The sequence below is a fragment of the Squalius cephalus genome, assembly GCF_949319135.1.
Source record: "Squalius cephalus genome assembly, chromosome: 10".
NCBI lineage: Eukaryota > Metazoa > Chordata > Actinopteri > Cypriniformes > Leuciscidae > Squalius > Squalius cephalus.
Window position 1 is genome coordinate 15,844,015 of NC_137131.1, and position 12,423 is coordinate 15,856,437.

At 35.9% G+C, this 12,423-nt stretch overlaps 1 protein-coding gene across 11 annotated transcripts in view; it reads left to right on the top strand.

Annotated features, from left to right (window-relative positions):
• sgip1a (SH3GL interacting endocytic adaptor 1a) overlaps positions 1–12,423 on the top strand; it is an 82,023-nt gene that overhangs the window by 17,283 nt on the left and 52,317 nt on the right. For 10 of the 11 annotated variants that reach the window (XM_079883679.1, XM_079883682.1, XM_079883680.1 and 7 more), the window contains exon 1: positions 4,623–4,891. In XM_079883679.1, coding sequence (XP_079739805.1) covers positions 4,882–4,891 — 10 coding nt within the window. In that variant the 5' untranslated portion in view covers positions 4,623–4,881. Of the gene's footprint in view, positions 1–1,109; positions 1,203–4,340; positions 4,366–4,622; positions 4,892–12,423 lie in introns of those variants that run through there. The other variant, XM_079883676.1, reaches the window with a different exon arrangement.

Consider the following 12,423-nt stretch of genomic DNA (forward strand, 5'->3'; position numbering starts at 1 on the left):
TGATTTTTTTTAAATATATACATTTTTAGTTTATTATATTAGCTGATATTTTAGCCAGACTGTCAGGTCAGGTCAAGTGCATTGCATTGTGGGATACATTCAGTATTACATACAGTGTGCTCTGTTATATACTACACATTTTTGCAAATGCAGTCTCGTCATTCACGTATTCCGTGCATATGGAAAATTTAGAAACTGAGCATTTTATACATACTGCAAATTACAGAAATAGTTCAAATAGGATGCATTTTATAGCCCAGGATTCAATTCTTTTGATATTATACAAGGATTTTATTTCTTTTAATTTTTTATGAACTTATGTTGAAAATATTTACTGGTTACTCACTAAATTGACTTTTAGCAAATTAACCCATAAACTGGCACTTTATTGAAACAAGTCATTAGAGAGGTTTTTCTTCTTGAGTTATGAATGAATTTTAAATGATTGAATTACAGGTTCAAATAAACAAAAGTGTAAAAAGGAACATGACCTTTTAAGTTGCTGTCCAGTTGGTTAACTACACACACACACACAGACAGACAGTGTCACTGACTCCGACATGTTCAGAGAGCTGTATTACATGACTGAAATCTTTAACAGACACGAAGCAAAATGATCATGGAAGGTCACAGCTTTTCCTGTTTTATTTACATTGGATGCAGTAACATGTACCCAACAACAGGGGGCAGATTCTTTTATATTTATGCACTTTTGGATGCTTTTATCCAAAGCAACTGCATTCAACATTCATATGTTGAGAATGAAATCCTTAAAATTACCGTTGTTAGATTCATGCTCTTTCAGAGCTACAGGACCTTTAAAAATATTTTTTTTTTCCTTTTTTAATGTAAATGTTTTTGTATAATAAGATTTTTTTCATGCATATTTAAATGATACCATCTCTGTGTTTGTTGTGTTTTATATGTGTTGTTGTACTGTATGTGTGTGTATTCTGTTGGGGGTCCTGCTGTCTCTGTGTTTCTACTGTTTGTCCTCTGCAGAGAAATAATTGGACTGTTCTCTCATGCCTGTTCTTTCATGTTTCAGATTGCTGTCTATCTGCTTCTTTGACACTCTCCATCTCACTCTCTTTCATCTCTTTATTTAGCACCAAGAGAGGCTGCTGATTGCTTCTCATGGACATTGACAAAGATGACTAAAGGACCTCTCACTGGATAGTTATTGAAATTGCATTGGTGAGGTAATATCATCCTTTTGTATATGTGTATGTGCACATATGTGTGTTACTATGTGTCATTGTGTTCCCTCTCATAATAGCCTGTTACTGATGTGCTATTTTTGTATAGCCTAGTACAATATGCTGAGTTCTGAATGTTTTTGGTGCCACTTGCCATGAATACGGTGCACATTGGTGTCCCGTGACATTTTTGAAAGCATTAGAGGTACAAATTGATAACAGACGTGAGAAGTACAACTGTCATGTCATGCCTGACAGGTCATGAATTTATAGATATCCAACAATTCAAATCATACAATAATGTCAGAAAATATACCTTCAATTAGTTATCTATTTAAAAATATTTGTATTTATGAACTCATTTTAATTTCAAAAAACATCATATTTAGTCCAACAATTCACTCATTTTGAATAGGTGAGATTTTGTATAGTGCATTCATTCAATCCCATAATGCACCACAATGAAAAGTATACAGACAAAAGTGTCTCGTTAAATGGAATCATGTATGTGACAAAACCTCTCCAGTATCAGAGTCTGAATTCACACTATATTCAGTAGGAAATAGTGAATGAGGTGATAGAGGATGATTTCTGATACAGCTACACCGTGTTTATTGTTTTTGTATGCTTCCATGAGCCTTCCTCCCTCATTTGAGTTATTTATGTCCGTGAAAGTAGGTGTGTGTTTACACACCTACCCAACCCTTTTACCTTTTCCCCACAAATATCCTTTGACAAATATTTTGTACCCGAGGCGAGTTTGGGAGGATGTTGACAGAAGTTGGTGGTTGGTTGTAGATGATTCAGGATTTGTTATGCAGTACAGAGATGAATTCAGAAGATGCCCTGGATCATTTATTGAACATGTAGCATTTTTAATCACATTAAATTCTAACCTCATGTGTGCTGTATATACAGTACTTTTCTCTATTTTAGTTATACTACCATTCAAAAGGTGTTTCTGTATTCATCAATGAATCCTGAAAAAACTATATCACATTTTCCACTGAAATATCAAGCCACACAACTGTTTTCAACTGTTATAATAATAATAATAATACATGTTTTTAAGCACCAAATCAGCATTTTAGAATGATTTCTAAATGATCATGTGACACTGAAGACTGGATTAATGTCAGTAATTCAGCTTTGCCATCACGGGAATAAATGACATTTTAAAATATATTAATATAGAAAACATTATTTTAAGTAATTAATTAAAAAAAACTTTAAAAAGTCTTATAGACTCCACACTTTTAACCATAATATTTGTATATCAAATTGGAAAACAACGTGATTTTTAAAAACTCTATCTTTACCTATCTATATCTATAATATTGCACACAGCAATAACATGCCTTTAGTAAGGGTTGTTCCTGCTTATAAATCATGTGTTTGTCTGTATAACTCTCTTTCTCCCTGCAATGTTATGAGAGCAGCCAGTTTTCCTTGGCACTACTGACTAATGACAAGCTGAATAAAATCATGTCATTTTAGTTTGTACATTTAGTTTGTACTTTATTTAGCATCTTGTAAATACACAGACACAAACACTTGTGCACCTGCACACTAGAAGGATAAGATCTGGTCCACTGGGAGGTGAAGGGGGTTATAGAGGTGGGGTAAAATGGATGGAGTGGGGGAGGGGACATATTCGCGGGCAGCATCTGCTATAATAGGGTGGTTTGAGTCTGGGTGGGTTTTGTATTAGGGTAGACTGTGTTGATTAGGAATAATACCTACTGACTAAGGATTTGACCTCATTTTCAGGATTCTGAAAACTGAAAATTGTGTCTTTGTCAATGTCTGCATCACTACTGAACTTATACTCTCAACTTTTTTCAAATAAATCATTTTTTAAACATAAATAATTGGAAATGTATGGCCTACAGGCAGGTAGACTACAGACAGAGGGCGCTAGAGACAGACAGCGATAAGGGGAAGAGACGCTCACATGGACCAGAGCATGACTTAGGTGAACAGAAGCTTATCCAAGCCTGGCTGAAAATAAAAAGAGTGTGTCAGGGTTAAAAATAGCCACAGAATACACTCATATTTGTATTATTATTATTCTTAAGGAGAGATATCCAGTTTAAAACAACAACTTAATGCTGATAAAACATTGTATAATCAGCTTGCCATTTCTGTTTGTCTTGTATATATTTCAAATAAATGATTTGATAAATGAACTTTCTGTTCATCAAAGAATTTAGGGTAAAAAAACAAATGGCTTTCACAAAAATATTAGGCAGCACAATGGTTTACAACTGTGATAATAATAATAATAGTTTCTTGATCACCAAATCAGCATATTAGAATGATTTTGAAGGTTCGCGTGACACTGAAGACTGGAGTAATGTTACTGAAAATTCAGTTTTACCATTACAGGTATAAATAAATTTTAGAATAGATTTTAAAAAAAAAACAGTTTTTAGTTGTATTAATATTTCACAATATTACACTTACTGTATTTTTCATCAGATAAACACTGAGCATAAGAGACTTCTTCCAAAAACATAAAAAAAACTTACCGAATTTTTAAACGGTAGTGTGTATAATTTTACATTTACAGTTTTATTTTTTAACATGTATTGTTTTAAACATATGTTCCTCACAAAATCATCCGCCCCTTTTTAAAATTTTCTCAAAACTGCAGCTGATGCTTTTGGGATAGAAAAAGCATTTTGTCAGGCCACCAAACCTTTTTTTTGTTGTTGTCTTTTCATTAGTAATCCAAAGGGGGAGACCCACCTCCTCATATAAAATGAATCACCAGCCCTCACACAACCACACAGCCTCTCTCTCTCTCTCTCTCTCTCTCTCTCTCTCTCTCTCTCTCTCTCTCTCTCTCTCTCTCTCTCTCTCTCTCTCTCTCTCTCTCTCTCTCTCTCTCCTCCCCTGCTCCTCTGTCACAAGTCAGTGTATTGAGTGCTGGCTCCTCCCTCCATGGGGAAGCTACTGTTTCTGTCAGATGCAATGTCACATTGATTGATTTGTCACAGAGAGGCAGGCACGACCCGCCAGCTGAGCCTCAACGTGTAACCGTATCTCCGTCTGTGTGTGTTTAACATGGACAGTTTCCTGTATTTAGCTTTGTGGCACCCAACGCGCCATTAATCCAGTTCCTTTCTGTTTTGGCAGGAGCGGCATGCTGCACCATAACAAGGTAAGCTGTGTGCAAGAGTGTGTGTGCTTGTGTGTGTCTGCATGTGAATTCCCAGCGAGGACACTGACAGAAGCGCTGAACCACTCGCCATGTGACATGCAGCAGTGCACATGGGATTGGCTGAGCTGAGTGATGACCTCAGCAAGCCTCCCTCCCCGCAGCTCTCTCTCTCTCTCTCTCTCTCTCTCTCACTCCATCCCTCCCTCCCTCCTTCCTTCTCTCTCTGTCTCTCTCCACTCTGCTTTTTTTCCTGCCCCCTTTTGAGCATCCTTTGGTAATCGTGTAGACCACAGCCGCAGTGACTAGCAGCAGCATCCATGGCCTAAACGCGGAGCACTAAAACATCCGACGGCCCGTCGTAAGAGGGACACGGGGACTTTAAACCCAAGGGTTTTGAAGGCTGGAAGTGTGCTCTGTTTTTTTTTTTACATCTCTCCATCTGGTAACCAGGGGCTTCTCTCCTCCCCTCCTCCCGTTTCAGGCTCCTTGGAGATAGAGGAATGCAAATCTGCAATCATGATGGAAGGTGAGGGCTTGGTCTATTTTTATCTTATTGCCTCCTTTTTGCCTCTCGTTGCGTGTACGGCCCGGCGCGTTTTGCTTTAAATGCCATAAGCTGTCCGGCTATTTTGAGTGGCTTGACATTCCGGTAACTCAATATAGATCTGAAGGTGCTGGATATCTCAAACATAGACACACATCAACACACACATGTAAATGTATCTCATCTGTACACACGCTTATGCACTCTAATGTGCAATAGCAGGCATATATGCTGTTTTTTTTTCTTTGTGCTTTTGCCTCACCCCCCTTTAGATGGCTTGTCTTTGTAAAGGATTATTTGGATTTTGCAGTTACGGCTTATGTGCCCAGCTGGCCGTCTCAGAATTCTCTTTGTATATGGAGTTCTCACACACATACACATACACATTATACTGTAACGCAGCACTCATTTTTAATCATGTTTCCGCTCAAGGCCATTTCTTTAAAGGGAGGTGTTCATGTGTGCTGTTCAGTGTGCGCATGTGAACGCCGCTGTCAGCTGTGTTTTGGAGGGAGAAACTGGTTTGTTTCACATGCGTGATGGAGGTTTTTATGTAACTGTCGGCCTGACGAGAACATATCATTTATTTATAACACTGGATCAGATAAACTCAGTATCGTGTCACCTGCTCCCAAACACTGTTATTTTTCCTTTTGCGTGAACGGTTGGTGGCGTTTCTGGTGCACAAACATGCTGGATCAAATCTAATTGTTGAAATATGATGAATAGTGATAAATTAAGGGGATTTAATCCTAATTTGTTTGTATAATTTACCTTGAATGGCACATATGTGTGTCATCCACCCCTGGTATATGGATTACAAGCATGTGTTATGCAATTTATTGAGGCATGTGAAACATCAGAACAAACCATTTGCTACTTCCTCATTCAGTGTGAATGACATATTTGGTATTTTAATACACATTATATTTAAGCAAAATACTGTATTATTCGGGTCTCAATTGTGAGGAAACTCCTAAATAATAAATAAAGTCTTCTCAAAAAGCTAAAACTGCAGAATAATTTCTGTGACTGTTAGATTTAGGGGTAGGAGATTATTTGCTTAGTATAAAAACTTTAAGTCTGTGAAGGTCCCCATCACAATAGAAAACCAAACTTGTGCAAGTGACAGATCTCAGGGCTTTAGGTGTTAGGTAACGCTATGGCAAAAAGTGACAGAGACAATCACTGTAGCCTCAAATAGATGTGACATAAAGGTGAATCTCTAAGTGTGGCTAGCACAGGCTTAGTGGGGTTAGCCATGCCTGGATTACCTGAAGGTGTAAAATAGGAAGGTAATCCACTTCACACGGTGTTTTCAAAATTATTCTTCAACTCCCAAGGTTTTTTTTTTTTTTACCTCTAATCATTTCTGGTTGAAGTTGACATATCCACCTTGATGAATTGCGAAAAAATATAGTTTTAGTAAGGTAATATGCATGTAAGACTGTATGAGCTACTAAGATGCTCATCTCTGAGGATGAGAAGAGTGGAAAGGCTTTCTTGGATAGTTTGAGTCAAAGATCAGGTATCAGGTGTTTGTTCACAATGCACTTAAAATGAGTTATTTATTTTGGACATTCCTTTCATTTAGTTAATTCACTGTGCAACTTGTTATATTACAGGGATATTTTGTAAGAATTATTAAACCTCTAATTGGTTCCTCGCGTAAAAGTCCACGGTTTTCCTCTCATCTCTGCCCCAGACTTCCCAAATCTTCTCGTCATTGAAAATGAATGTCAGCTATATGGATCCCAAAAACAGGATATTTTAAATATTTGATTATTACAAAAGCATGGCAGAATCTGACAGTCTTGATGTTTCTTACCTCATGACTCCAAAGATATTATAAGAAGTTCGTAATAAAATGAAAACTTTTGCTTTATCATATCTTCAAGATGCAGCTAGTGTTGCTTTTTCTGATAACTCAATGGTATGCAGTGCAGTCTAAATGTCCTCATGCACATTAAGTGCATGTGTGCTGTATATTGTAACCATATTTTCGATCGTTAAATGTTCTTGCTCATTATTTCTATGGTTCCTTAATAAACATCAATTATCCGTCATTGCCCATTATGTGACTTCTCTGCTCAGCTGACACCAATTGTTAGTGACCCTGTAAATGTCTGGGTGGGGTTAGACTAAGTTTTTTAATAGAAGGGCTGCCATATAGACTGCTTTAAATAGTACCAGTGGTAGTGATAGTATTTCCTGTACAGCAGAGGTTTGGCTCCACCTAACCCCATGTCAGGGATACGAGAATGGATTTTCACAGAATTCCTCCATGGTGATAAGATTAACCTTGTGGAAAATAAATAGATTGTAAAGAGCTGCACACAATACTTTTATATTACAAGATTTTAATTAATAGTTTTGAAGCAGTAAGACCAATATTATTTATTTGTATATAAGGTAGATCTATGCGGGAAGTATTATGTGTAATTGTGTAATGAATAATGTTTTTTCCTCCCAGTTTATTTTTTATTGCCATCTTGATTTGCATTTATGCTACCAAAATATGTTGCAGAGTAGCAGCTATTCCAGTTGGTAAGACAGCATAAGACGATGCATCATAATGTGTAAAATGGTAAAATAGTTTCCTGTAGTCTATTAGAGTATTAACTGGGGGGGGGGGGGGTTGTCTGTGTGCCATGTGTGAGTCGTAAAATAATAATTCCATTATGTCCTCTTGCTCTACTTTTAATGAATATATTAAATTGAGTAAAGACTAGCTTGAGTGCTTATTTGTTACTTTGTGTAAGAGGCTTACAGAATGATGCTGGGAGTAATGACAGAAATGTACATAGGTCTTTCTTAATGTAACTTGTCATTATTTTGTTTCTGTAATATAAAGCAAATTCATCAGCCAATTCAACAAACATAAAGTATGATATGTACTGATGTAATACTTTACAAACCTGATGAGTGGATATGAAGCATGGCCAATTTGAAGAATTACAGAATAAAAAAGGACTGTGTGTGTCTGTTAAACTTGCAATATAGCCAGAAGACTTTGAGTCACTTTCTGCCTGTTGATCATTAGGGGGTGTGTCTAATTCAGTAACTAAATCTGCTGGAAATCCCAGACTGGCTAAAGTTGCTTCTATATAATATAATATAATATAATATAATATAATATAATATAATATAATATAATATAATATAATATAATATAATATAATATAATCAAAGACAGAGCACTAGTGACAAAAATGACATCTTTGCAAGATGTAACACAGCAGAAGAGGAAGTGCACACAGACAGCATGAAAGGGCTGTCACTGGACGGCGGCGAGACAGAGGCCGGCTCTGGTTGTTTTGGCAGTAACTGGAGTTGAGCTGGAGCAGTATTTCCCAGCAGGCTAAAGAAAACAGTGCCTTGGCATCTCCCCAAAGTGGAAGAAGATTTTTTCACTGTCCCATAATGTCAGGAGCATCCCAATCTTATTAGACAGTACTTCAATAATGCATATAAAGCATAGACATTTTTTCACTGTCCCATAATGTCAGGAGCATCCCAATCTTATTAGGCAGTACTTCAATAATGCATATAAAGCATATACATGGGTCCACACATGGAGAAGGTGCAAGGAAATAAGTGTAGTGCTTAACTAGTTTTGCTTCAGGACATAGAGTGTATGTATATATATATATAGTATTATAGTGAGTGTGTGTATGTATATATATATATATATATATATATATATATATATATTAATTTGAAATGTACCTTGTACTGGATAGGCCCAGAATGTGGAAGAATTATTAATTTGACAGGCTAAATAGAAAATAGACATCTTTGAGAACAGTAAATATGCGTGGACTTTGTATGATTTTTTTGCAGTGCCTGTGTCTGTCTGCACATCAAAAGAGCCACTAGGCTTTCAGTTCACTGTGATAACACTCTCCCCGCCCCCTACTACAGAAACACTCCATGCTTTGAAGAATGAGAGCCTTTGTTCAATGGCAACAATAGATTGGTCAAAGAACTAAGATGAACTTTGCAAAATAAGGAATTAAGCTGGACTGAATGAGTATATCCATATCCATATGGAAATGCTTTTTTTTTTTTAAGTACTAAGTGCGTGCAGTGTAGAAATACAGTTACAGAATGCCATATTGAATGGTAGTTTGAAATTGTGCATTAAGTCGGCAGAGGTGTGTTACTTTGTTTAGCTAAACAAAACATCATTAAAAATACAATGACAATTTTAATGGCTTCAGCCCTGTACTATAGATTTTGTAGTATGGATAGTTGGATAGGTTTTGGTGTGGACTCAGAAAGTATCATCTGTACATTTACATGGGCTTGTATAGGATGAGCATATAAAGTGGTGGAAGCCTGGTTATTATTATCTGTACACCTACAGTTTAGACTCTTAAATACACCTGTGTGAACTTGAGTGGAACTGACTTCATACATTCATTTAAAATTACTGTGACACCAGTTGGTTGAAAGCAGTTGCAAAAATGGCTGGAATGTTCTGAGAAAATGTCTCACGTCATTTGTTTTCACAAAGGTCACTGGGTTTTATATTTTGTCCCTTAAGGCAAGGCAAGGCATTATTCCATTTAAGTGTACCTTAAGTGACCAAGGGTTGTGTTTATTGCATGCTATATTTCCATAGTTCCATCATATATGTTGGAAAACATTGGAAAAAATATTAAACATAATATTTTAAACTAGAAATCATATTTTTGATTAAGTATTATATCAGTTAGTTAGCTGAAAATTGAGGTGATTTTTAAATTATTTATTGTTCTTTCCATCCTGTTAGTCTTTTATAATATCCTTTTGTCCAACAAAAGCCAGTAGCTGGTTGCAATTTTTTTTTTTTTTAAGAAAACCCATAGTGAAAATTCATACATCATTCTCCAGGAAGTGACATTTTTAGTAGGGGAAACAACAGCACACAAGTATCATCAATTAATTTGATAAATGATGTGATTTTTTTATTTTTATAATAGTTGATTGTCTAAAATATTCCACCCTGTTTATTAAAATTACATGAATCGGTATGATAACTTCAAGTTCAAGTCTACACCCTCATGTAAACTAACTCTAAATCCCTCACTGAGCAATGGCTAACTTTAGCTCTTTATTTGGTTTAGTTTGGTTCTATCCTGTTAAGCATCCTGTTAATTTTCCTGTCATTCCGTTAATAATTTTATAGGTGCCTGAGCTTTAACAGAAAATCTATAAAATATGCTTTATAGAAATAATTAAATTACAACAACACATCCTTTGGACAGTTCTTTTTTTTTTTTTTTTTTTTACTACACGGAGTTCAAAATATACTGTCTAACTGGAATGACTCCCAAATACTTTTTTTTATGAATGTGAAGGAGATTATGAGTTTATATGAACATCAGTTTGTGACAGAAATTCACAGGATTTACCTTGTCTTGCTATTGTAGTATGTTATTTATGCATTATTAATATATTTCAACAGTTGGCGGGTTGGCACAGTGTATGTCTGTGATGGCAGAGGTGTGTGTGGGTGGGTGTTTGTTCTGTTCCAGAGGCCTCAGATTAGACCTGTTTACCAAATATGACCCTGGATTAACACATCCCTGTTTCCTCAGTTGCCCCCAAAAGCAACATGGGGTAAACAAATGAGAGAGAAATAAATACAAAGGGACTGACAGGAACATTAGTGGAAGGAAAGGCTGACCATGGTGATATAGACAATAGCCTAGTACAAAAAAATATTACTATATGTCAGTCGATTAAAAAAGCCTATTTCACCTCACATTTTTCTGCAATTAATCACAATTATTAATTAACATTATTAGATTTAAATGTGGCTTGCATGTAATTCCAGTGAAATTTTGCAAATCTCGATTCCAATTTTTATACCTCAACCAAATCTACTAGCCCAACTAATATAAAGTTCAACATTTTTTAAAGACGAGTAAACAGTCAGTAATAAAATAAGAACAAAGCGATAAATAATTACAAGCAATAGTACAAATTGAATATATAATGTAAAATAGTCTTCACTCTAAATATAGGTGAATCCTTATTAAAGCTACAAATGTTATTCAGTCAAGTGCAGTGAGTGATTTTCTCTTTTTCTTTTTATTTTTGATTGACATTAGCAGACTGCAGCAGGTTTATAAGCTGCTGTCACTTTAAGATCTGACTTTTCTCCCCAAATAATATACTGTAATGCTAGCCAAGAAAAAAAAAGGAAGTTTTCACGGCTAGGATGTTTTCTTTATAAAAAAAGAGGTTTTCTTGGATATTTTAAGTGTTACACGTTACTACATGTACTTGCTATAGTAATAACAGTAAATTATGCATAATTACAAGTAACTAACCCTAATCCAAACCCTAACCATAACTCTATAGTAAGTACATGTAGTTAATCAATATTTCTCTGTACTTATTTGAGTAAGTGCAATGTAACTACGTCACCTTAAAAAAAATTTGTGCAATCATTATTGGCGGATATCATAAAAATAAAATTTTCTGCGAGTTCTCTTATAGCATTTTGTTGTGGTTTCCAAATATAGCTAATTTCAAAATGATTGTTTAATGGTAAACACAGCAGACAGGCTGTCAGTTCATAATCTTGAAATGCTAACAACTGAAAATACAAGATTGCGTTATGTCTGATGCAGGAAGAGGAAGCCATTAATGATGGACATGAGAGAGTAGTTTTTAAAGGAGTTGTTGTTAAAAAAATATATTGATTGATTTACTTCCATTACTTATTGATTAACCATTTGTCCAGGCTTATTTATACAGGCTTTTTCCTGTTTCCCTTTCAAACAGTCAAACCGTGTACAGTATATGAATAGAAGTGTCATGCCCATTCAAACTGCAAATTTTTTTGTTTTCTCTCCCTAGGGAGCTCCATTTGGTTTGGTTTTACCTTAGAGACTCAATGGTATACCCTCAAAAAATGGTACATGACGCCCTTTATGTGAATGTGAACTGTTAAATGATCCCGTCATTATGTGAAATGGTTTCTTGGTTTGAATGAAGGTGACTTGAATGTGTACTTCCATATATGACCCTACAGAGCCCTGTTATGCAAAAAGTAGTCTTGCCTTAAAGGGAAAAAGCAATTTATTGTCCTGCCACTGTGCTCTTAGTGGGTTGATGATTGAAAGCATTAGTTCTATTGCAGGAAAGACAGATTAAGTACCTTCTGGATGGACCTTGGCTATGATATAACAGGAAAGAGCATCTGTCATCAAGATGCATATACTGTATGACACATTAGAGAGGACCCTCATCTGTTTGTGATAGAATTTCTTCCACATGGAAAGGAAATGTATTTCTGACTTTGTTATTTAATCATATATGTTTCAGATATCTATAGGTACACATGAATATACTGCATGGCTGTATATTGATCTGTGCAGGCGTGTGTGTTTGGATCTGGCGTGTGTTATAGGGCCTATCTGTGAGATGACTCATCTGAATGAGCTGTGCTTCTCACCGTGGGCTGGACCATCTCATGGATGGCAGATATGGTGCTGATCCACTCAGAGCTGACTGGC